The sequence below is a fragment of the Miniopterus schreibersii genome, assembly GCF_964146895.1.
Source record: "Miniopterus schreibersii genome assembly, chromosome: X".
Lineage (NCBI taxonomy): Eukaryota > Metazoa > Chordata > Mammalia > Chiroptera > Miniopteridae > Miniopterus > Miniopterus schreibersii.
Window position 1 is genome coordinate 22,095,577 of NC_138104.1, and position 24,922 is coordinate 22,120,498.

At 38.7% G+C, this 24,922-nt stretch overlaps 1 protein-coding gene across 7 annotated transcripts in view; it reads left to right on the top strand.

The window, feature by feature from the left end:
• Nucleotides 1-24,922, top strand: part of DCX (doublecortin) — a 332,588-nt gene that overhangs the window by 272,282 nt on the left and 35,384 nt on the right. For 5 of the 7 annotated variants that reach the window (XM_081125022.1, XM_081125023.1, XM_081125021.1 and 2 more), the window contains 2 exons: nucleotides 12,873-12,975; nucleotides 14,965-15,102. In XM_081125022.1, coding sequence (XP_080981148.1) covers nucleotides 12,873-12,975; nucleotides 14,965-15,102 — 241 coding nt within the window. The remainder of the gene's footprint in view (nucleotides 1-12,872; nucleotides 12,976-14,964; nucleotides 15,103-24,922) is intronic. The other 2 variants (XM_081125025.1, XM_081125027.1) reach the window with 1 other exon arrangement.

Genomic DNA, 24,922 nt, shown 5'->3' on the forward strand with positions numbered 1-24,922 from the left:
TATGAGCACACTCTCTTATTTTAATTGACCCTGCTAAACAGAATCTGGAGTTGTGTGGGGCTCGGGGCCAACCTTAGAGCTTAGTGGTGCCAAGGGATCAAGCAGAGTTTTTCCACCCCAGTTCTCTCTGATGAATGAAGTTCTGTCTCATCCCCATTTCTCTGAGCCAACTTGTCCCCAGGGCCCTGTGGAGGGGCAGGTGTCGGTCCTGGGCATGGACTCAGCAGCCCAACTCCAGCCCTTCTGCAGCTGTTCTCATCCCTGTGAGGCCCCCAGTGGGAGCGGACACCGAGAATCTTGGAAAATGGCAAAGAAAAGCTAAGGAAAAAACACCCTTGAGCCTTGAGGGGTTGCCAGGCTTCCAGGGGAGCTGGCACTGCCTAGCTCAGGTTATTAAATCATAACTAGCTCCTGGTAAAATAGGGTAGAAAGTCTTATTTCTTCCCATCTTTCCTTCTGTGCCCCACTTTCCCAGGTCACAGCTATTTTCTTTTTACCCAGAGTCCCTTACTGTATTTCCTTACCAAGGTTTCCCTGTCTAGGAAATAAGTCCCTTTGCTGTACAACTTAGGTACCCAATATGTCAGAGTGAAAGAAGCAGTCTTGACATCTAGTATCAGCTCTGTAACTAACTAGCAATGTGATCTTGTTCAAGTCTCTTAACTTTGATGGGCTTTCATGCTTCATACATAAAAAATGGGGTTAATGAACCAAATGTGGTAATGGAGGTGAGATCACTTGACAAATGTAAAACAACAAAAACTATGTGGCGTTATTATGGTCTTTCATTACTCAAAGATAAGTTATTATAAAGGTTGAAAAGAATAACCTTGAGGGCCAGTATCCCAGCTGAGATCTGGCTGCCTAGATTTCAGTCTAGCTGGGTTTTCTGGGGCAAATCCAGACTGGAGTACGAAGGAGAGTACCACTGGCTGTGAGTTTAAGAAAAATCAGTGGAAGAAATCACTTGACAGAAACACAACCCATTCCTAGAGTCTTGCATGGTACTTTACATACTAAACACCTATGAAAAGAGCATCTAAGGACCAGTCACACTTCACCAGACAAGAAAGAAGAAATACCCATCAAGTGTAGTGCTTGAGGATCAGAAGGAGTCAGCCTTAATATGACTTGCCATAGGAATAAATAGACTAGTTTGCAGAGGGGCAGAAAATTCCCAGAGAGAAGCACAAGATAGTGGAAACAAAATATCAATCTCTCTCTTCACAATAAGCCAGTCAACACTGGTACCTAAGACCCTGGAAGGGTCATGTGAAAGCTAAGCACTGTGAGGCAAGAAAAGGGAAATTAGACTCAGGGTCAATGCCTTCAAGAAATGGATGCTTTTAGCACCTGTTAAAATCCAGCACCACTTTATGCTAAAAGCTCTTAGCAAAGTGGAAATGGAGGTGACATACCTCAACATAATAAAGGCCACATATGAAAACCCCATATCTGACATCATACTCAATGGGGGAAAATTGAAAGCATTTCACTTAATATCAAGAACAAGACAGGAATGTCTGCTTTCACCACTCTTATTCAACATAGTGCTAGAAGTCCTAGCGACAGCAATCAGACAACAAGAAGAAATAAATGGCATCCAAAATGGAAAGGAAGAAGTAAACCTGTCACTATTTGCCAATGACATGATGCTGTATACAAAAAACACTAAAGATTCTACCAAAATACTACTATAACTGATAAATGAATTCAGTAAAGTAGCAGGATACAAAATAAATATTAAAAAAATAAGTTGCATTTTTATACAACAACAATTAACTATCAGAAAAGGAAACTAAGAAAACAATCCCATTTATAATTGCATAAAAAATACCTATGAGTACATTTAACCAAGGATGTAAAAGACCTATACTCAGAAAATTATAAGACACTGAAGAAAGAAATTGAAGAAGATACAAAAAAGTGGAAACATATATTATGTTTATGGATAGGAAGAATTAACATCATTAAAATGTCCATACTACCCAAAGCAATCTGAAGATTCAACACAATTCCTATCAGGATAACAATGGCATATTTCACAGAACTAGAACAAATATTCCAAAAATTTATAAGGAACCACCAAAAACAACAACAACAACAAAACAACAAATATCCACAGCAGTCTTGAGAAAGAAGAAGAAAGTTGGAGGAATCATGCTACCCTATATGAAACTATACTACAAGGCCATAGTAATCAAAATAGCATGGTATTGACATAAAAACAAACATATAGATCAATGGAACAGAATAGAGAACCCAGAAATAAACCCACACTTTTATAGTCAATTAACATTTGACAAAGAAGGCAAGAACATACAATGGGGTAAAGACAATCTATTCAATAAATAGTGTTGGAAAAATTGGACAGAGACATGCAAAAAAATGAAATTAGACCACCTCCCTACACCATACACAAGTATAAACTCAAAATGGTTTAAAGACTTAAATGTAAGACTTGAAACCATAAAAATCCTAGAAGTAAACAGGGGCAGTAAAATCTCAGACATTTCCTATACCAATATTTTTCTGATATATCTCCTTGGGCAAGGGAAACAAAAAAACAAAAAACAAATGGGACTACATCAAACTAAAAAGTTTTTGCACAGCAAAGGAACCCATCAACAAAATGAAATGACAACTGAGTGGGGGAACATATTTGCCAATGGTACATCTGTAAGGATTAATATCTAAAATCTATAAAGAATGTATACGAATCAACACCCCCCAAAACCAAATAAACTTTAATTAAAAAATGGGCAAAGGACCTGAATAGACGTTTCTCCAAAGAGGACATATAGATGGCCGATAGACATATGAGAATATGCTCAATGTCACAAATCATCAGAGAAATGCAAATTCATACCTAAAAGAGATATCTCCTCACACCTGTCAGAATGGCTATCATTAATAGATCAACAAAAAACAAGTGTTGGCAAGGATGTGGAATAAAGGGAAGATCTGGTGCACTGCTGGTGGGAATGCACACTGGTGCAGCCACTGTGGAAAACAGTATGGAGTTACCTCAAAAAATTAAAAATGGAACTGCCTTATGACCCAGCATTTTTAATTCTGGGTATATAAACAAAGAAACTTGAAACACTAATTCAAAAGAATATATGCATACCTATCTTCTTTGCAGCGTTATTTATAATAGCTATGATGTGGAAGCAGCCCAAATGCCCATGAGTAGTTGAGTGAATAAAAAAACCACAGTGGTACATTTACACAATGGAATAATACTCTGCCATAAAAAAGAGGGAACTCTTACCTTTTTCAACAGCGTGGATGGACCTGGAGAGTTCTATGCTAAGTGAAATAAGCCAGTCAGAGAAAGACAAGTACCATATGGTTTCACTTATATGTAGAATCTAATGGACAAAATAAACTAACAAACAAAATAGAAACAGACTCATAGATACAGAGAACAGACTGACAGCTATCAGAAGGGAAGGGAGTTGGGGGCTGGGTGAAAGAGGTGAAGCAAAGCAAAAAATTTATAGACACAGACAACAGTATGGAGATTACCAGAGGGAAAGGAGGAGGGGGGGAAGTAGAAGAAAGTAAGGGGTGATAAATGGTAATGGAAGGAGACTTGACTTGGGGTGGTGAACAGAAATATGGCATACAGATGATGTATTATAGAACTGTACACTTGAAACCTATATAGGGTGGGGCAAAAATAGGTTTACAGTGTTTCATATGGAAAATAATACAATAATTAATAAATAATGAAAAAATAAACTCTCTGTTTCTTGTACTTACAACTGTAAACCGACTTTTGCCCCACCCTGTATAATTTTATTTACCAAAGTCACCCCAATAATTTCAAATTAAAATTAAAAAAAAGAAATGCTTATAGGAAATATAGTCAATGATATTGTAATAACTATGCATGGTGCCAGGTGGATATTAGAAATATGGAGGGGGGGCACTTTTTAAAGTATATGGTTGTCTATCTACTATGTTATACACTTGAAACTAATATGGAATAATACTGAATATAAACTGTAATTGAAAAAATAAATAAAAATTTATTAATAAAGAAAGGAATGGACTATTTGATGGATGAATGAGGGAGAAAGGACAAAACTGATAGGGCAGCTAAGATTCTTAAAGAAATGGTCTTTAGTCGGGGAAGGGGTTTACACTGTACTGTTTTTATTCACATAATTAGAAAGCAAATAGATGCAGAATTTAGTACACATTCAATATTTATTACTTAAGGCTTTCTCTAACGTGCTGCAGATGAGAGTAATTGCCAGTGGTTACAATAACCTTATTATACTGTAATATCCTCAATTATGAAACTAAGATTTAATTATTATGCTTCTTAGACTCTTTTTACTTTCACTATTACTAGTGATAACAATATTTAAAAATATTTGACTCTTTACACTTGAACTTAGTGGAAATACAGTGGTCAACAAGACAGATGAGGGCTCTGCTCTCTTGGAGCTTATATAGTTGTGGTGGTGATTCTACTTTAGATTGGGAGATAAGGAAGGCCTCTGTGAATAGGTGAAATTTGACTTCTGCTTCTGCAATATGGCAGACTAAGTATTTTAAAAAGTCTTCCTCGTACAATATAACTAAATCATGGATAAATTATAAAATTATAAAATGGACATAGATGGGGTTCAAATAAAAGTTTTGATACAGCAATATCAAAGGTGGGGAAGCCAAAGAGTCCCCCTACTAGCCTCCCAACATTAAAGGACCCTAAACAAGTCTCCTTTACTTGCCCCAACTTGGAGAAATTCAACTTCTGTTTTATAGCCAGTCTGGACTTGCAACGGGCATTTGAAGGGGGGGGGGCACTCCTGTAGGACTGAATCCTTTACCTGTGCAATCTGATGCTATCTCTGGATAGATAGCATCAGAAATGAGTTGAATTTGTAAACACTCAGCTGGTGTCAGATCATTGGCTATGGAACCTCTCCCCCCTCACATGTTAAAATTGGGTCCAGGAACCCAATTACACAGTAATTCTATTTTTAGTTTTTTGAGAAACCTGCAACAAACATTTTAAAGTGCTTTTCTAAGCTTACAGAAAAGAAAAGTGGGAGAGGGAAAAGGAACCAGAAGTTGACACCAGAGCAGCTGGCAGTATGCAAAAGATTGGGCTTCCCTGGAGGCAAAAACCCCTAACTGAAGCCCAGAGCACTGGATATTTACGGAAATGCAGGTCACACAAGGTCCTTAAAAAGTGAGGAAACGCCCGGCCGGGTGTGGCTCAGTGGTTGATCATTGACCTAGGATCCAGGAGATCAAGGTTCGATTCCCGCTCAGAGGATACCCAGGTTGCGGGCTCAATCCCCAGTGGGGGATGTGCAGGAGGCAGCTGATCAGTGATGACTCTCTCATCATTGATGTTTCAACTCTCTCTCTCCCTTTCCCTTCCTCTCTCTGAAATCAATAAAGATATATTTTTTAAAAAAGTGAGGAACATAAAGCTACAACTTAGACATAAAGTCAGGACCCTTAAAAGGGAAATACACCAGAAATCTACCTCTAAACTTGTTTGTCTCTGTCATGACTCCAGGTGGGAAATAAAATAAACAATAACATTACTTTTACTGTTGTTGTGGCTGCTGTTACTGCAAGTATCGCTTTGAGAGTTTGCAACCCACAGTTTGCTCTCACAGGTCTGAAGTTCAAATTTATACTTCTCATATCACAAGAGAAACCATAGCTGAGAGAAGGTGGCCCCACATTGTTAGTGCCCTCTGACACCTTTCAGAAGCAAATTAACATCTTTTTCAGAGGAAAACATCCCCAACTTAGACCCTGCAAGATTCCCAAAGATTTAGTTCAACCAAATATGAACTCACAATAAAAAAATTGTCAGGCACACAAGGAAACAAGTAACAATGAGGAAGATTTAGCAGAAACAACAAATTTGTATTCCCAAGGACTTCTGATATTAGAATTATCAGATACAGGACATAAAATAACCTTATATAAGTTGTTTAAAGAAACAAAATAGGATAAGCAAAAGAGACTATCAGCTCTAACCAGGCAAATTTGAGGGAAAATGAAACCGAATTTCTAAAAATCAAATTATAATAATTGAAATTTGAAGCTCAGTGAATGGGTTAAAAGGCAAATTAAACACATCTGAAGAGAGAAGGAATGTACTACAAAATTTGAAGATATTTTCCAGAATGTAGCATCAAGAGATAAGATAAAAAATATGAAGACAAGGTTGTGACATAAAAGACAAAGTGGTTTAGGTCAAATATATGCCTATTTTAAAAATGATCCCAGAAGAAAAACCTGAGATGTAACAAGAAATGATGAGCAAATAAACTGGTAAATATATAGAAAAATGTAAACAATGTTAACTATATAAGATAATTAAAATAATAATGGCTAATTTGTGGAGTTAAATAAAAGAACTAAAATTCTAAGCAATAGTGGCAAGTAAGTTGAGGGTTGCTCAGACTTAAATATGTGATACTTTAGACTTGATTGTGAAGAGGCAGTTAGTCCTGTGAAATACCTGGGAAGAATACTTTCTAAGTAGAGGGAGCTGCAAGAGTGAAGGCCCTGAATCAGGAAAGGTCTTGATGTGTTTATCAGAAAGAAGGCCAGTGTGACTGGAGCTAGCTAGCATGTGTGGTAGAAGAGACTAGATAATATTGAGTCAAGATAAAACATTTGGATTTCATTCTATTTATGGTCAGGCTTTGGAGAATTTTAAGCAGAGGAGTGATGTGCCTAAGTAAAATTGTAAAGTACTACTTTGACTGCAGTAAGGAGGACAGTATGAGTGTTTGTGTAGGGGGTGGGGATGGGGGACGTACTGCCAAGAGTGGACATACAGAGACCGGTTATAAAGCTACTGTATTTTATCTTGGACTAGGACAGTGACAATAGAGGGGGGGAAATGTGACTTTTAGTAAAAAAGGTTTTCTGGTTTGGGCAACTGGGGAAATTGTGGTACCATCTAATTGAGATGTGGGAAGCTGAAGGGAAGCAGAATTTGGAGAGGGAGCTATAAGTATTTAGTCTTGGGAATATTACATTTCAGATGCCTATCTGATAACCAAGTGGAGTTATCAAAAAGGCTGTTGAATATGAGTCTAGACTTCAGGGTTAAGAAGGTCCAGGGGATATCAATGTGTGAGTCATCCATATATAGATGGTATGCAAAACCTTGGGACTGGATATGGTCACCTAGTAAATAAATGTAAATTAAAAAGGGAAGAGGTCAGAACTGAGTACTGGGGCTTTCAAATATTGAGCAGTCTGGAAGAGGAAGAGAATCTAGCAAAGGAGATTGAGGTAGGAGGAAATCTGGAAGTCTGCAGTGTCCCAGAAGCCAAGAGGGGCAAGTATTTAAGGAGGAAAACTAGCTCATTTACATCTAATGAGGGATTTATTTAGTAAGAGAAAGCCAGAGAAGTGACTGTGGGATCTGAAAACATGGAAGTCATTGCTAACCTTATGAGAGCAGCCTTGGTGGAACGATGGGGAAGGAAGCCTGATTGGATTGGGTTGAGAGGAGAACTGGAAGTGTGGAAGAAAACGTAAGATCGTATAAGTGTGGAAGTGTTTTGAAAACAGTAAAAATATTTTACAAATGCAAGTAGTATTGTTATTATTTCACAAGAGATTTTAGAGAAGTTTAAGACGTTGAATAAAGACATCTGTGCCAATAGAGGCACTGCAGAACCAAGGAGCTGTTTGCCCAGGTGAAAATGTTCACAAGGAAAACTCATAAGTAAGATCTCAAGATAACTCCTTAAAAATAAATTTGATAAGAATGCCAGGGCCATCTCAGAAACACTGCCCAAGTTCTTCAAGCCAACCCTGTGCCAACCTCTGGCTGGAGCCCATCCAGGGCTGGCAAGCAGGAAATGTTCCAGAAAGAGAGTAGAAAAGGCCTCATCCGCAATGTTTACTGAATCTTTCATTAAGTTATTTTACAAAGCTTGCTAGCCACTCTCTATGGGGAGGGCACACTTTTGGCAAGACTGGCAAATCAGTGTGGTTTGTCTTCCTTGCCACAACATTCCCTCTTTTTCACCACTGGGGCCACTCCTCTCCCCATAGACACTCTGCCCTTCTTCTCACCCTGAATTTCACGAGTACACAACTGTATGCTTTGTGCAGAAGTCTGGCAGATGGGTCTGGGCAATTGTGCTTTGGAGAGTTAGAATCTCTGTGACTATAGTTGACAAGATGCTGTTCTTTTTTTCCAGTGCTGTTAAGAAAAAGGCATGTTCCTGCTTTTCTGCTTCTAATGCAGTTACCTGAAATACTCTTAACTCCTATGTCCATCAACCTATATCCTACATATTCTTCAAGACTCAGATTTTGTGCCATGTCTGTACAGCCTTCCCCAATTTTCATGATCAGAATTGTTCTCTTTGTCTTCTGAGTTCCCCTTGCTCTTCGTGCCTCTATAATAGTGTTAACAGCAGTCTGCCTGTGTTCCAATTATTTCTGTAGTGCTAACTTGCTTATTATGCTGTCACCTCTGAAGACAGAGGCCTTTTATTGTACATTTCTGAATCTCTTACATAGTTCTTTTGCCATAGTGCTTAATGAATGAATATTAGTGGGATGGACCTTTCAATGAAAATATTTTGCAGGTTAAAAGTGACTCTAATAGATATACAAGCAAGACCATACTTCCTGAGATAACATTTCTTTCTGAACAATTAAATAGTGAAATCTAAAATCTACCAGCAGTAGGCACATATGTGAACTAAGTGCCAGTATCTGGATGGAGAATTTATTCAAGGTTAAATCAAGTGAGAGTGAATTTGCCATGTGCAGCTAATAGACTCAAACTACTCTCACACAGTGATCTGTTGCCTTCATTTCCTCATTTGTACTTTGACATTTAAGTCACTGGTTGGTCCATATAATAATCTATTGTTCATACTAATGTACAATCAAGCTAGCTTCTGATTTTTTTTTTTAAAAAAAGGAGGAACATTGATTTAATGCTTCAATGTTAATGTGAATTGATTTTATTGATTTTTGTGCTCGCAGTTGATTAATTACAAAGACAGGTGTCATGCTTTTGTGTTCTTGTCCCAAGCTTGAATATTCAAGTGTGACTCATACAAAAGCTGATGTCAGCAAGACTCTTCTTTGAGGATCCTGCAAGTAGTATCATAATGACTATTATTTTTACCACTTCTGTTACCACTTCATGATGGACACTTTATCTCAAAGAACTAATTTAGAAATTATACATTTGCAACATAAACTAAGGTGGGCTTTGTGTTGCTTTATTTCCATGGAATTTTAAAAACCATGTGTGAATGTCATTTGGGAATAATTTCTTACACTCCATTTTTGTCCTCCTTCTTTCTTCTTTCTTCCTCTTTCTTCTCACCCTCTTTCTCTTTTCAATCCAGTAAAATGTTCTTATGAGTATCAGACACTGATGAGGACAAATGGGGACTCTCCTACGGCCTTTTAAGTCAGGGCTTTAGGGAGGGATATTCTATCAGAAAATTTAATTGTTTTGTCCTGAATTGAATCAGGACACGAGTGCTACTCTCAACTCTGCCATGAGCCACTTGTGTATCCTTGGGCCACTTTGACTCTGTATTTTGTGTTCCTCATATTTAAGATGGAGAACTTTCTATTTTCCCAGCTCTGTAATAAAGTGGAGGAGGGCTGTTGTGTTTCAGTATCCAAGTCATTTGGGATAGCTGGGTATCCACATGCACAATGTGAATTGGCCTACATTTGTGAGCCAGTAAAATGTGGGGTGGGATTACATAAGAAACCTGATGCTAAACAGCTGGATTGCAAAATGAATATGTTTAAAGCCAGCCCTACCATTGTGAGTTTGTCAGAAGCATAGGGGGCTTTGCCTTTCTTAGAAGCTCCCCAAAGGAGGGGTTATCCAAAGGCTTTTCCAAAGCCTGGGCAGGGGCAAAGAGGCCTGGTGTTGGAGGAGGGTAGGTCATTGTAATAGCAATCCCCACAGCAATATGTGAAGGCTTTGTTGTCCTACAATAGGATATCATGGTGTGTTACTGCAATGGCTGCTTTTGAGATTTTGATTTTTCTTCTTGGGAAGCACCACAAATATCTCCAAAATGAATGCTCTGGTGCCTTTAGGTGAAGCATTGCTGTTTGAAGTATTTACTAAATTCTTTTTATGGCTAGTAGTTAGTTGTTTGAGGTTTTCTGTTATTTTCTGAGCTAATTTCATTATTTAGGTTTTCTTTTATGAATCATCCATTTCATCTAAGTTTTTAAACTAGCTGGCATAGTTGTGCAAAAAATAACTTTTTGTTGTTGCTAATCCTCACCAAGGATATTTTTTTTCCATTGATTTTTGGAGACAGTGGAAAGGAGGAAGGGAGGGGGAGAGAGAGAGAAACATTGATGTGAGAGAGTCACATCAATTGGTTGCCTTCTGCGCATTCCGGAACCAGGGTCAGGGATTGAACCTGCAACCTAGGTATGTGCCCTTGACCGGGAATTGAACCTGCCGCCCTTAGGTGTGCAGACCAACTCTCCAACCACTGAGCCACATCTGCCAGGACACAAAGAATAACTTCTCACGTCACAGTTATTTTACGTTTCTTATTCCTAAATGTGTGTATTTACCTTTCAAAATCTTTGAATTCTGGTCTCTACTGTCTGCACAACTAATTTCTTCTTTCTTCTTTCTACTTTCCTGCCTTTGTATATCTTTATAAAGCCCCCTCCCCTTTTTTTACATCTGAGGCAAAACAGTCCTTCCTACATTTTCACTATGTGATAAGCACTCTACCATGAGCCATGGATTGATACAGAGGGAGGGATAAACTTGGTCTTTACATTCAGGAAACCTGTGATCTAATGGGAAGGACTAGGGGAGTATGCATGAAAATACAGGTAGGTCTTGAAACAAAGTGCAAAATCCTAGGCTACTAGTGGAGGGACACCCAAGGGTGAGGCTTTCCTCATTCATGATAAGTACTAAAGGCAGTCAGTCAGGCCAAAGGGCAACCTCTTCAGGTAGCAGGGAGTAAACAATTCAGAGACACACAATGTATCCAAGCTAGCGGCTCCAGATTTTATTAAGCCACGGTCCAAATGTCAGTGGGAGTCTGCAGCATGGTTCGAAGACATTGTAGCCTCTGTCATTTAATCTGCTTCCAGAACAATATGCAGGGTGCTTATTGAACTAATAGTTCCAGCCAGTGACTGGTTCACTTGGATGTGGTACTAAATTAACTCCCATGGCATCTACATATCCTTCCATCCTAGCACTCATTGAAATCCTCTGTCTCAATGTATCTCACTCCATCAGATTGTGAGCTCCATGAAGTCATAGCCTGAGTTTTATTCATCTTTGTCTCCCCAGTGCCTGAATAATCTAAAAGTGCTTTGCATTACTGAGTGGCCAAAAGCACAGGCTTTGGAGTCAGACAGATCTGCATTTGTTTGGCTTCATCACTTTACACCTGAGTAATTTACTTACTGTCTCTGGGCCTCAGTTTTCTCATCTGTAAAATAGTGAAGATAATAATACTGACTTCTAGGATTTGTTGTGAGAGTAAAATGAAATGACAGATTTAGAAGTACTTAGCCTGTGACAGAATAAGTATTCAATTAATGGTAGCTGTGATTGTCATTACATGATTGTGGAATGAATGAATGAGTGAGGGACAAGTGGGCTAAAGAAGGATGTTGGCTTATTTGATGAGGTCAGAACCCAGGGCTGGAAGAAGCTTAATAGGAGTGACCCTGGCAGTTCTCCAAGTCTCCTTCCCTTCTCTTAACATCTCTTAGATGAGGGAGGCTGAGAAAATGGGGATAATCTTTAAGCATCTTTTGCTTTGTGTAGGGCTTGAATCATATTGGCTGAGGGAACAGGAATTGAATAAACCCAGGGTGGGGAATAATGTTATTAATATAAACATTTTTCCAATGTAACTTATTGTACCCAATAAGCTGTTGTTTGTGAGCAGTGTGCCTTTGGATAGTCACTGCTGGCAGTTTAAACGGGTAGCTTAGAACAATTAGAAGCTTGGTAAGAACATTTTGACTTTCTGGTTTCTCCTGGTTTTTCCCTAGTGTGCTGAACTAATTATCAGATGTAATTAGGAAAGCCGAGAATTGGGGAGACTGCAGGAAGCAACATATTTTCCCAGGGACCCTTGTAGCTTTGTGCAGAAAAGGGATTGGGAAGACAGTCTCTCTGTTTTGGACAAGCAGCAATGCATGGGGCACTAGAGGGTGGGAAGGATCCTAGGAACATGGCTTTACCAGCAGAATCTCAAGCCTATGGGGATCCATTGCTCTTGATTAGGTCTTAGATGGTCAGGACAGTTTTAACCTCCTTGTTCTTCAGGAAGGAATGGTATTCTGGGCCTTGACCAGGTTCTGGGTCCAATTTTAGCAAAAATTCAATTTTGGGGGTGTCCAAAGGAGTTAAGAATTGGTGTCCTTCTTTTAAAACTGATGAAGATGAAAAGAACTTCCACCTCTCGGTCAGTTACAGAGTCTATCCACCCCATGCTGCAGAAGATCTTTCCCACCTGCCTTGCCCTGGCCCCAGAGTTGGCTTAGGAGCACTCTGTCTCTGAGGCTCTAAGGAAAGGTAGCATTTGTAGGGCCATCTGCTTTTGTTCAGAGGAGGGCATTCCATTTGGACATGGTTCCAAAGCTACTCTTGATACAAGGATATTACGAAACATGGAAAGACAGTGGCACTGAGCATATCTTTACCCACTAGGTGCTGTGGTATAGACTATGAGCTAGTATTTTGAGAAAAAGAAGATCCCTGTGGGCTAAAGATAATAGCTCAGATGTGATTTTACTCCCTCTGCCAACATGGTGTGAATTTCATTGTCATAAGACCATCAAATAGCAATCCAATGATTCTGCTTTCTCCATAGGTAACCTGTCTTCATGATTTCTTTGGTGATGATGATGTATTTATTGCCTGTGGTCCTGAAAAATTTCGCTATGCTCAGGATGACTTTTCTCTGGATGAAAATGGTAAGCACAGCCACTGGCTTTTATTTCTTCATTGTTCTCCCTCCTCTGTCTCTTAGGATTTCCATGAGTTCATATAGCCTGGAGCACATCCATTCATGGTCCCTCAAGGGAAAATATTGTTAGTCTTTCTCTTGTATATCTGAATACATCAGTCACTAAATGAAAGGTGGGTTGTATGTCCCAGATGCTCACATCCAAACTCAATAAAGCTCACTCTCTACTCCAACAGTGGCCATATTTCTTAAATCACATATTGTGTCACATGGGCTGACAGGTACAATCAGAACATGGGAAAGAACATTTGGAGTCAACTTGGATAGTCTATGCATGCATTTTTTCTAGTCAACATCTTCTAGCTGTTTGGCCCATGCTGATGATTATATCTTAGAAACATTTTCCCCTGTTTTCTTACTATAAAATCTTTCTCCTTTTCCCACCTCTGGTTTGCTGCCCCATTCCCTCTGCTTTTTAACTCAAGAGTCCAGAGGGTTGTTAATCTCAGGAAGGAGGTGAAACATCTGCCTTTCTCCCTTTTCTGAGTCTAAGCTCCAGGTGTAAGTTAATGGTGAATTAACTCACATAGCATCAGGTTTAGGATATGATCCTAATGGAAAGACACATTCAAAAGATATTTCCCACTTATGAGGAGTAAAGTATGAGAAAAACAAACCAAGTTGTACTAATACAGACTTTACAAACAACTCAAATGACAAGGACCTTGAAAGAGGTGACATTTCTGTTGTGTTTCCTTTGAGAAGAGGCAAATGACCATAAAATAGCTAAACAAATTCCAGGTTATGTCTATATTCCTATACCTTCTATATCTACAGCTCTGGACTGTGATACCTGAAGTTCATCAACAAAACAAGAAGTAAAATAAACAAAAAATAGCTTTCTGCTTAACTGAGTTTCCTAAAATACTCAATTTACTAAAAAAGATCCCCTATTCTTTCTGTGCAAATGATATTTCAGTGTATCTTTAAGTAGAAGGTGACAAGGAGGTGTCCAAAGAAAAAACTAACTTTTATCAAGCTGTTTGGTTCTACTTTGAGTCGCATAAGGTTGGAAAATCTGTAAAAGAGAGTAGAAATAGCACTAGAATGGGACTCAGAAGACTTAGCTGCTAGTCTTCTACTATTTTCTTGCTTTGTGGCCCTAAGCAAGAGGCTTAAGCTTTTTATATTCTTATCAGTAAAATAAGTATAATACTCCTAATACATTAACACAATCAGTGCCCCAAATTGCTATAATAGGGGTGCTGAGTGACCTGAATAGAAAGGGTGCTCCAACCGTGTCAGACTGAGGTTGGGGCAGTAGCAGGAACATTTGGCAGACTCTCCCACACACTCACGAGCTTTCTATATGTTCCGAGTGGCAGAGTAACTGCTAGCCCATTTATTCATTAAATCAGCAGAGGGGATTATGATAATGCACGTGCATTTAAACTAAAAAAGAACTCTCTAAATGCAAGATGGTGGTGGTGGTAGTAGTGCTATTTATAAAATGACATGACATCCCAGATATGCCTGTTACAATACATGACATGTATTAAACAATAAATAGTAGCTCCCTCCCACTCCTTTAAATTACTCTTAAATATTTCATCTGTGTGACTGCAACCTCTAAGCTGTCAGTCTCTTCTCCGAGGGTATTAATTATGTCAACAGGTGCTATTCTGAGATATGACTGGTTTGTCCACAAATGATTGAGTTGATTAATTACCTAGCCAACCTGCTTTTTAACTCTTTCCCTTGTTTCCATAATTCAGAGATATAAACACCTGGTTTAGCCCAGGTGACTTTTGAAAGTTTCTCCCATGCCTCCCTCCCCAGAGACATCATTTTTGCAAAAAAATGAGGACAACCATTTGGTCCTGAGCCATTAGGTGCTTTGACCTGTGGTGGTTATTCCAGTTTGCAGAGGTCTTTAATATGCTGAGTCTCAGTTCTCCCTTGGTTCTAGTAAGCTATCTATGTCTTTTTCCACCAGAATGCCGAGTCATGAAAGGAAACCCTTCAGCTGCAGCTGGCCCCAAGGCATCCCCAACGCCTCAGAAGAGTTCAGCCAAAAGCCCTGGCCCCATGCGCCGGAGCAAGTCTCCAGCTGACTCAGGTAACGACCAAGACGGTGAGTGTTCTTCTCTTAACTGTGTATAATGACTTCATTTACAGAGACCAGTACCCTCTGCATGAAAGAGGAATGAGTCCCTCATGAACACCATTGTGTCTCCATGATACCAATTCTATGAATTCAGAGACTAAACAGTCAAACTTGTTTGGAATCATGGAGACACACCCACAACCCTGATTCTACTCAAGTGGGTGCAAACCACAAATCTGGCCTATTTTGCCATGCTTGCTGTATTGCTTATTGTTGTGGTTGTCTTCATTGTCATCATCTTCGACATCATCCAGCAAAGACATAGTAATGAAATAATCATCAAACATAAATTTGAAATAAAAATCAGGAACAAAAACAAGAAGTTAAAAAGGGCTACCTAAAAGTGTCAACATAATTGATGCACTTGAGTTTCAAATTTGACTTTCAACTTTATAGAATTCAAAACAAAAAGAGAAACAAGATAAATTGCATTATTGTCACAATTAGAAAAGAAAGTATAGGCCAGGTTCTGAAAAGAAACAAAGAGATTAGTCATACAGGATTTTATCTAGTGGATAGTAAATGATCTAAAAATGTGGTCTATGGATCACTGCCAACCTATGAACAATTTATCACTCTATGACAAGATTAAGAGCTTGTGCCAAATGTAAATCATGCCACTGAGCAAAACCTTTACTTCAGCTGACTTTTTCATAGCATGATTTTACTGATGAAGGCAGAAATATGTTGGTTTATGTCTGGTATGAAGTCTTGTACCCACAGTTTGAATGACACTGATCTAAATGTCAAAAGGCCATAGAAGTCTAAATTTGGGACCTTAGTAGACTCATGCACAAACAGTTCGAGTTTTTCATGGTAAGGAAAATATATGGTCCAGAAGAACTTACACAATTATCCTCCCAAGGCTCAGGGTTTATCATGAGAATTCTAGCTTGAGAGCCTTGGAAAAGAGAGCACAAGCACCCTTTCTCCTTCAATTTGCTTGAGCAGCATATTGGCTTTGAAATGACCGTGGTCTAGAAAAACAGCCTGTCATGCTGGCCTCAGTGCTAGGAGCATGCATGTCACCAGTCATCTCTCTATTCTCAGGCAGAAGGAACTAAACTGTGAAGAGGCAGTTCAGGCTTTTCATGCTTTCATGTGTTTACCCACTCTGTTCCTCTGCACATGGAATGCTATCCCTCCAGTGAACTACACTTCTTTGCTTGAACACTCATATTCATCCTTCAATACCTCAAAAAGATAGTTGTTCTGTTCTCTGCAATATCATAGCATGCAAAAGTATGTATTTACCTATCTACTTCCTCAACTAAATACTGGGCCCCTCAAGAGCCAAGTGTCATGTTCCTTTTTTGTATCCTCAGTGCCTGACTCCTAGTAGATGTTCAAGTAATGCTTATGAATGATTAGATGCATAAGAGTATTTATTTCACCAAGTATGGTGCTAGAGATTCAGTAAGCATTTAGGTAATGTTTGCTGAAGGAATAAAAATACATGTGTTTGGTGATATTTTGGTTAAATGTACAGAATAGCAGATGAATCTATCTAAACAAATTCATATTGCTCAAACTACAAACACCTAGATTTTAACACCTGGGTTGAAAATGAAATTGTACAGATTATAAGCAAGGTCTTGTACAAAATTGATTTTAAACACTTCGTCAAGATCATAAAGTCTGGCAATAATCACTTAGCTAATCATTTTTTCAGAAATATCACTGGCTATTTCTGGGATTTCTAACCTGTATTACTTATCTCTTGCTATGAAACAAATAGCCCCAAATCTGAGTAGCCTAAACAATACACATTTATTATCTCTCAGTTTCTATGGGTCATGAATTTTTGTGTGGTTTAGCTGGGTAGTTCTGTCTGGCCCAGGATCTCTCCTGTAGTTGCAGTCAAGGTGTTGGTAGGGGTTGCAGTCATCTGAAGGCTCAACTGGGACTGTAGGATCCACTTCCAAGATGGCTGCTGCAGGATCTTCACCTTGACTGAGTGATTCAAGAGACTGAACAAGAACAATGTAGTGCCTTTTATGATCTAGTCTCCAAAGCCACAAACTGTCACATCTGTTATAGTCTATGCATTAGAAGCAATAGCTAAGTCCAGCCTACATTCAAGGAGAGGAGAATCAGGCTCCAAGTTTCAAAGAATTTATGAACCTATTTTTAAACTACCACATAACCCACAAGTTAGAAATGCTGAGGAAGCAGCAGCTTGAAGTAAATGGGTTCTCTTTCCATACTGTATCCAATTGGGTTACATAGCACACATGAACACAACCACCTGTAATTAAACACAATTTCAACATGTCAAATCATTGATCTTCAGTGTGTTTCTTACAGAATTTCCCTTCTACAAAATATGCACATCACTGATTCTAAGATATTAGACATAACAGGAATACATAAGGACTTGGTGAATATTTATCAAATTGAAAGGAGTTATACTAGATCCCAACCGAAGCTTAGGTAGGCAAGATATGCTCTTGCTCCTCCAGAACTACCTTGCTAAAGAGAAGGGATCCGGATATAGTCATATACAAAATAAACAGAGTAACGAGTTTGAGGAGGGAATGGGACTTTACCTGGCAGATTTCAGAATTACAAGCAGCTTCTATTCCTTCCCTACCAATATAAAATCTAAAGTGGTGTTCTAAGTAGCGAAAATTTAAATTTTCATTTCGCCCAGCTGGGTGTAGCTCATTGGTTGAGTGTAGACCTGGGATCCAGGCGATCGGGGTTTGATTCCCGGTCAGGGCACATGCCCGGGTTGCGGGCTCAATCCCCAGTCAGGGGCATGCAGGAGGCAGCCAATCAATGATTCTCTCATCATTTTTTTTAAAAAAATATATCTTTATTGATTTCAGAGAGAGGAAAGGAGAGGGAGAGAGAGAGACAGAAACATCAATGATGAGAGAGTCATTGATTGAGCCCACAACCCGGGCATGTGCCCTGACTGGGAATCGAACCCCGATCGCCTGGATCCTAGGTTGACACTCAACCGCTGAGCCACGCCCGGCCAGGCGTGATTCTCTCATCATTGATGTTTCTGTCTCTCTCTCTTCCTCTCCTTTCTTCTCTCTGAAATCAATAAAGGTATATTTAAAATTAATAAATTAACAAATTAATTAATTAATTAAATTTTCATTTCAGTTAGTTCATGAACATAAGTGAAGCTTAACTCCAGTCTAATCAGCTTCTTTGGAAATTTCCAGAACATTTGGGCTCATCTCAAATGATGGTCTGGACTAGAGCTTCTACATGATTTCAGCCCCAGGGAGTGAAAGGATCCATGTTACATAACCTTGCTCATTCCATGGCAGTTTGTTTAGAGCCAAGTTCAGAGAATCTACCCAGTGAACATTCCACAGGGCAAAGTGATCTCAGGCAAATCAACATTTTACGTAAGGTTTGGATTTGACGTATCAATTTTCCCTTTTCTACCCCTACCTCACTCAGGATCATTCTAAGCTGGGATAGGGAGGAGGGGTAGAATATGGAAGATTAGAGGGAGACATCTCTCTGGGAAAGCCCAGCTACTTCTCAGCTTTGTGATTAGGGACAAGTTTTTAACCTTCTCTAAGAATTCCCATTTTGGATCACACAGAATTTGCATGTCTATAAAATACCATTTTACATTGCTCTCAGTTATTTCTAATTTAGAGTTATACAATAGCTTCCACAGAATCAGAATCAGAGAGCCAGAAGGATGAGCAATGCCAACACAGTTTTGCATTAACGTAAATTTTCCCTTCCAGACATTAAAAAGAAAGAATTCTTCATAAAGTTTCAAGATTTTTCTGAGCTGTTAGTAAGGAACATATGCAGGTTAATATACATTTCACCAAAGACCATTAGCATTGGTGGAGCTGATATGCTTTGTTCTTTTCTAAGATGTGGTAGTACCACCCTGTTTTTACCCTATGTTAGTGTGTCTTGAATCTGGTACTTGTGGATGGATTCACATGCCTTCATTCAACCTGAATAACTAAAGGTTGTGGAAGATAGGCCACTTCCAGGGAATTTTAACTACCTTCCTTTATGGCAAATGAAAGCCAAAACTGTTCCTCTTTAACAGGGACTCAAACCAAATGAAACATTGGCTCAGTTCAGGTTCAGTTAAAGGAATGTTTTGATGTTCTAGTTCATTAGAAAATATATAGGTTTGATTCTGGTTTGAACAAGCTTGATTGATTTTCAAATATATGTATTTGGTCCAATTCATGGTTCAGTTAATATCTGGGTTCAGTTTGACTTGAGGTTTAGTAAATTGATGCTATTTGGTCTGTAATTTGCGTCATAATTTGAATCCTTATTCCTTACTACTTAAGTTGTCTCTTTCCTGTTTTGCCTATGAATAAATCAAAATCCTTCTACTTTATTCACTTTGAGTTCAGTCCATACTTCTGCCAATACTGAATTTGCCCCAAATGGAATGTCTGTTTTTAAGTCCTAAACTGGAGTTTAGGGAGGATTTACTATTATATTGCTATAAGGAGCTCATTCTCACTGGGCAGAGATGATGGACTCAGACTCTAAGTCGCATTAGCCATGTCTGTATTTAAAGTAAGCCAAGGGACTGTGGTCAGCAGAGAAAATCTGAGCCCAGGAGGCTTGCTTCTATGGGATGTTTAAAGAAAACTTGTGCAGTGTCAGCCACATTTTGATTAACCCAAAACTTGCCATTTTTGATGGGGAAAAGTGAGCCTGGCTTTAGAACTAAAGGAAGACATTTCTAATGTGTCTGTCTGTTTCCATTTCTGCCATTAATGTGTTAATATTTCCCTTTATGCAATTAGCTCCAATTGAATTGAATTAAAAAGACAAAGTAGCTAGTTGCTGGGAAGAAATCTTTACTCTCTTCCACCCTCTCTCTTCCTTTTCTTTCTTTTCTTTCTTTTCTTTCTTTCCTTCTTCCTTCCTTCCTCCCTTCCTTCCTTCCTTCCTTCCTTCCTTCCTTCCTTCCTTCCTTCCTTCCTTCCTTCCTTCCTTCCTTCCCTTTCTTTCTTTCTTTCTTTCTTTCTTTCTTTCTTTCTTTCTTTCTTTCTTTCTTTCTTTCTTTCTTTCTTTCTTTCTTTCTTTCTCTTTCTTTCTTTCTTTCTTTCTTTCTTTCTTTCTTTCTTTCTTTCTTTCTTTCTTTCTTCTTTCTTCTTTCTTTCTTTTTCTTTCTTTCTTTCTTTCTTTCTTTCTTTCTTTCTTTCTTTCTTTCTTTCTTTCTTTCTTTCTTTCTTTCTTCTCTCTCTCTCTCTCTCTCTCTCTCTCTCTCTCTCTCTCTCTCTCTCTCTCTCTTTCTTTCTTTTTCTTTTCTTTCCTTTCATCTCCCTCCCCTCCCCTTCCCTCCTTCCTGTCTTTCAAGGAACCTCCAAGGAAGCTAATTACCCACCCTGGTAAGATGAGAGAATTGTAATGTCATAATTAGTTTGCTATTCTTCAACAGTAAGTAATTATTGTAGCTACCCAATGGTACCAACCCTCTTTCCCCAACCTATATGAACCAACTCCTGAAAGTCACATTTTTCATTTTCCAAAGTCCCAAGAAAGAATGGATTCTCTACAGAAATATACAGCCTTTGAAAAGGGAGGTTAAGGGACACAAAACAGCATGGGTGGGGTGGGGGTGCTGGAAGGAATCCATGGGAAAACTGTATTTGGGAGTCTTTCTCTTCTGCACTGAGCAGACTGCTTTGAGTTGCTTAAAATGGAAGGACCTTGCTCTTCTGACCTTCCTGAATGTGAATGTCAGAACCAGTTCTGTCCAATAGAAATATGATATGAACCACAAATACAAGCTCTGTATATAATTTTCCATTTTCTAGTAGCCACAGTTAAAAGCTCAAAGAAGAAACAGGGGAAATTAGTTTTGGTTTTATTTTTCTCAATACATCCACGATATTAAAATTTCAACATTTAATCAATGTAAGAATTTATTAATAAAACATTTTACATTCTGTGAAATTGTGTTGTATTTTACAGCACATTTCAGTTCTAACTAGCCACACTTCAAATGTTCAATAGCCACATGTGATTAACTGCTACTATATTAGACAATAGAATGCCTATGCCTTTCTTCTTCATCTAAGAGAGGTCCAAAATAATGATCTCTTACATGAATTAAATGCTCTGTGCTTTGCAAAATATTTCCAAATCTGTCACCTCATTTGTCACTCATAATAGCACCATGAATTAGATTGGGAAAGGATAATTAGTCTACTTCTTTAGATTGAGAAACTGAAACATAAAGAGATTTAGTATCTGTGATCTTCCCAATGTCACACAACTATTTAGTACCCAAGAGCCAGGGTCCAGCTCTCCTGACTTCCTGGAAGGAAATCCTTGCAGTGTACCTGAGGCAGGGTGTAGAAGCTCCCGAGTGGTGAAAAGAAATGTCTCTATTGGATGTTTCTTGCGTCTCTGCTTTGTTCCGTCTTCCCCTACCTCCAGGCACAGGATGTGGGGAGGCAGGGGGTGGGATGGTATAAGTGTCAGTTTCTTTGTGCTGCATAGAACACAACCATGAGTAATTAGGTGTCTTTGTTTAGCGATGCCCTTGGCAAAGCTATGTGAAGAAAACAACTTCCCCTCTCCCCTCCCCCATTCTGATTCTTTCTAAAGCTACAGCATATATCTAGCTTAAATGGAAGAACTGCCCTATATCTAAGACAATGTTCCCATTGTCACTGGAGAGCCACTAATGAAATGTTTGAAGCAGTATAGTGGGGGACACTGAGTACCCTGTAGGGCATGGGGTATAATAGTGTTAACCTATTCCCTTTAGCAACCTGCCACATCCTGGGATTTTGGTTTAGATATAATTGGGTCTCCAAAGGTTTGGTAGTATACCTAGTAGTACTAGGTGCTTTGAGGAAAAGGAATGATAAGACAAATTCCCTGTCACTAAGCAGCTTATAATTTATTTGGTGAGCTAGAATACATATAAATTTAACAAAAATTATCTACAAATACTTATATAGTTCTTATGTGAGCAGCAACTGTTCTAATTACTTTACCTTTATTAACTAATTTAATCTTTACAATGACTTTAATAGATAGGTACTATTATCCCCGTTTTGAAGTTAGAGAAACTAGGGCTTACAAAAGTTAAGTCACCTTCCCAAGGTCACACAGCTAGTAAGCGGTAGGACTGCGATTTGAACCAAGACAATCTGGCTCTACAGTCCACAATTTAAATATTGCACTGTGGTGCTAAATATGAGTTAATGGTAATGGTTTATTTAAATGCCAAGTGAATGAGAGGTACAGGAAGTATCATGGGAAAGAGAGCTCATCAGGGGCTTGGGTGCTAAAGGAACTCTCCCTGAAAGAACTAGGGATTCAAGGAGAGTTATAATTCTTTTCTTAAATATTTAAAAAAAAAATTCAGTTATAGTTGGCATATGATATTATATTAGTTTCAGGTGTACAACGCAGTGACCACACACTTACATAACCTACAAAGTGATAACCCTGACAAAGCTAGTACTCATCTGACACTATACATAATTATTACAATATTATTGACTGTATTCCCTACTCTGTATTTTATATCCCCATGACTATTTTATGACAAACAATTTGTACATCTTAATCCCTTCACCTTTTTCACCCAGTCCCCCAAGCCCCCTCCCATCTGGCTACTACCAAAATGTTCTCTGCTTCTCTGAGTTTGTTTCTGTTTTGTTTGGTCATTTATTTTTTTAGATTCCACATATAAGTGAAGTCATATGGCATTTGTCTTTCTCTGTCTGACTTATTTCCCTTGACACAATATTCTCTAGGTCCATCCATGTTGTTGTAGATGGCAATATTTCATTCTTTATTATGGCTCAGTCTTTTTTATTGTATATGTGTACCACTTCTTCTTTATCTGTTCACATATTGATGGACACTTATGTTGCTTCCATATCTTGGCTGTTGTAAATAATGCTATAATAAATATATGGGTGCATATGTCTTCACAAATTAGTGTCTTGGGTTTCTTTGGATAAATACCCAGAAGTGGAATTGCTGGGTCCTTCTTAGTCTCTTGTTATAGCATTTGTTTTAAAGTCTATTTTGTCTGGTATAAATAATGCTACCCCAGGGTTTTTTATTCATTTCTATTTTTGTGAAATATGTTGTTCATCCCTTTGCTCTCAGTCTGTGTGTTACTTTTTATTAGAAGTGAGTCTCTTGTAGACATCATATGTAAGGGTCATGTTTTCTTATCCAGTCACCTTATATTTTTTGACTGGAGCATTTAATCCATTTATATTTAAAGTAATTGTTAATAGATATATAGTTAGTGTCATTTTATTATTCATATTTTTAATGTATTATTTTCTTCTTAAATAGATCCCGTTAAATATTTTTGTCATACTGGTTTGGTGGTGATGAACTCTCTTAACTTTTTCTTGTCTGGGAAGCTCTTAATCTGTCCTTCCATTGTAAATGATTTCTAAATGATAGCTTTGCTAGGTAGAGAAATCTTGGTTGTAGGTCCTTGCTTTTCATCACTTTGAATATTTCTTGTCAATCCCTCTGGCCTGCAAAGTTTCTGTTGAAAAATGAGCTGATAGTCTTTTGGGAGCTCTCTTATGGGTAACTAACTGCTTTTCTCTTGCTGCTTTTAAGATTCTCTCTTTGTCTTTAAGCTTTGGCATTTTAATTATGATGTGTCTTGGAGTCGGCCTCTTTGGGTTCCTCTTGTTTGGGACTCTCTGCACTTCCTGGCCTTGTATGTCTATTTCCTTCACTAGATTAAGAAAGTTTCCCATCATTATTTCTTTAATTAGGTTTTCAATTCCTTGCTCTTTCTCTTCTCTTTCTGGTACCCCTGTAATGCAAATGTTGGTATGATTGAGGCTGTCCCAGAAGCTCCTTAAATTTTCTTCATTTATAGGGTTTCTTTTTTTCTATTTGCTGTTTTGGATTAGGTGTTTTCTGTTACCTTATCTTCCAAATTGCTGATTTGATCCTCTGCTTCATTTAATCTGCTGTTGATTCCCTCTAATGTAATCTTCATTTAAATTAGTGTATCCTTCATTTCTGACTGGTTTCTTTTTTCTTTTCTATTTCCATTTTTATGTTTCCTGTATCTTTGTTGAAGTTCTCACTAAGATCATTGAGCATCCTTATAACCAGTGTTTTGAACTCTGAATCTGATAGACTGCTTGTCTCCATTTTATTTATTTATTTTTCTGGAGTTTTTTGTGTTGTTGTTTTTTGGGGACATCTCTCTTTGTCTCCTCATCTTGACTGCCTCCCTGTGTTTGTTTTTAAGTATTAGGTAGAGCTGCTATGTCTCCCAGTCTTGATAGAATGGTTTTATGTTGTAGGTATCCTGTGGGGCCCACTGACGCAGTCTGGTCATCTGAGCCAGGTGCTTCAGGTGTGTCTTTTTGTGGGTTGTGTGTGCCTTCTTGTTGTAGTTGAGCCTTGATTACTGTTGGCACATCAGTGGGAGGAACTGACCCTCAGGCTGATTTGTTGTGACAACTGGCTGTGACTACACTGGAGGAATTGATGTGCAGAGGCTGACCCTACAGAGCAGAATTCACTTTAGCAGGACTATGGTGCCTGTCCAGTCTGCTCTTTGAGTGTGCCATTTCTGGAGGTGGTTGGGTGGTGTTCTGGTGTGGTCTGAAGCTGGCTAGGGGGTATGTTGTTTCTGAGGCAACTTGGGAAGGTGCAGACCAAGGTTAGCCACTACCAGTGCCCTGACTGAGGCCACCTGGTATGAGCCACAAAGTGATCTACGGATAGTTGCCACTTGTGCTCAGTTTGGAGGTTCCTGGGAGAGCTAACCTGTGAATCGAGGCCAGCTGCCTTTAGTGCCAGGCTTTGG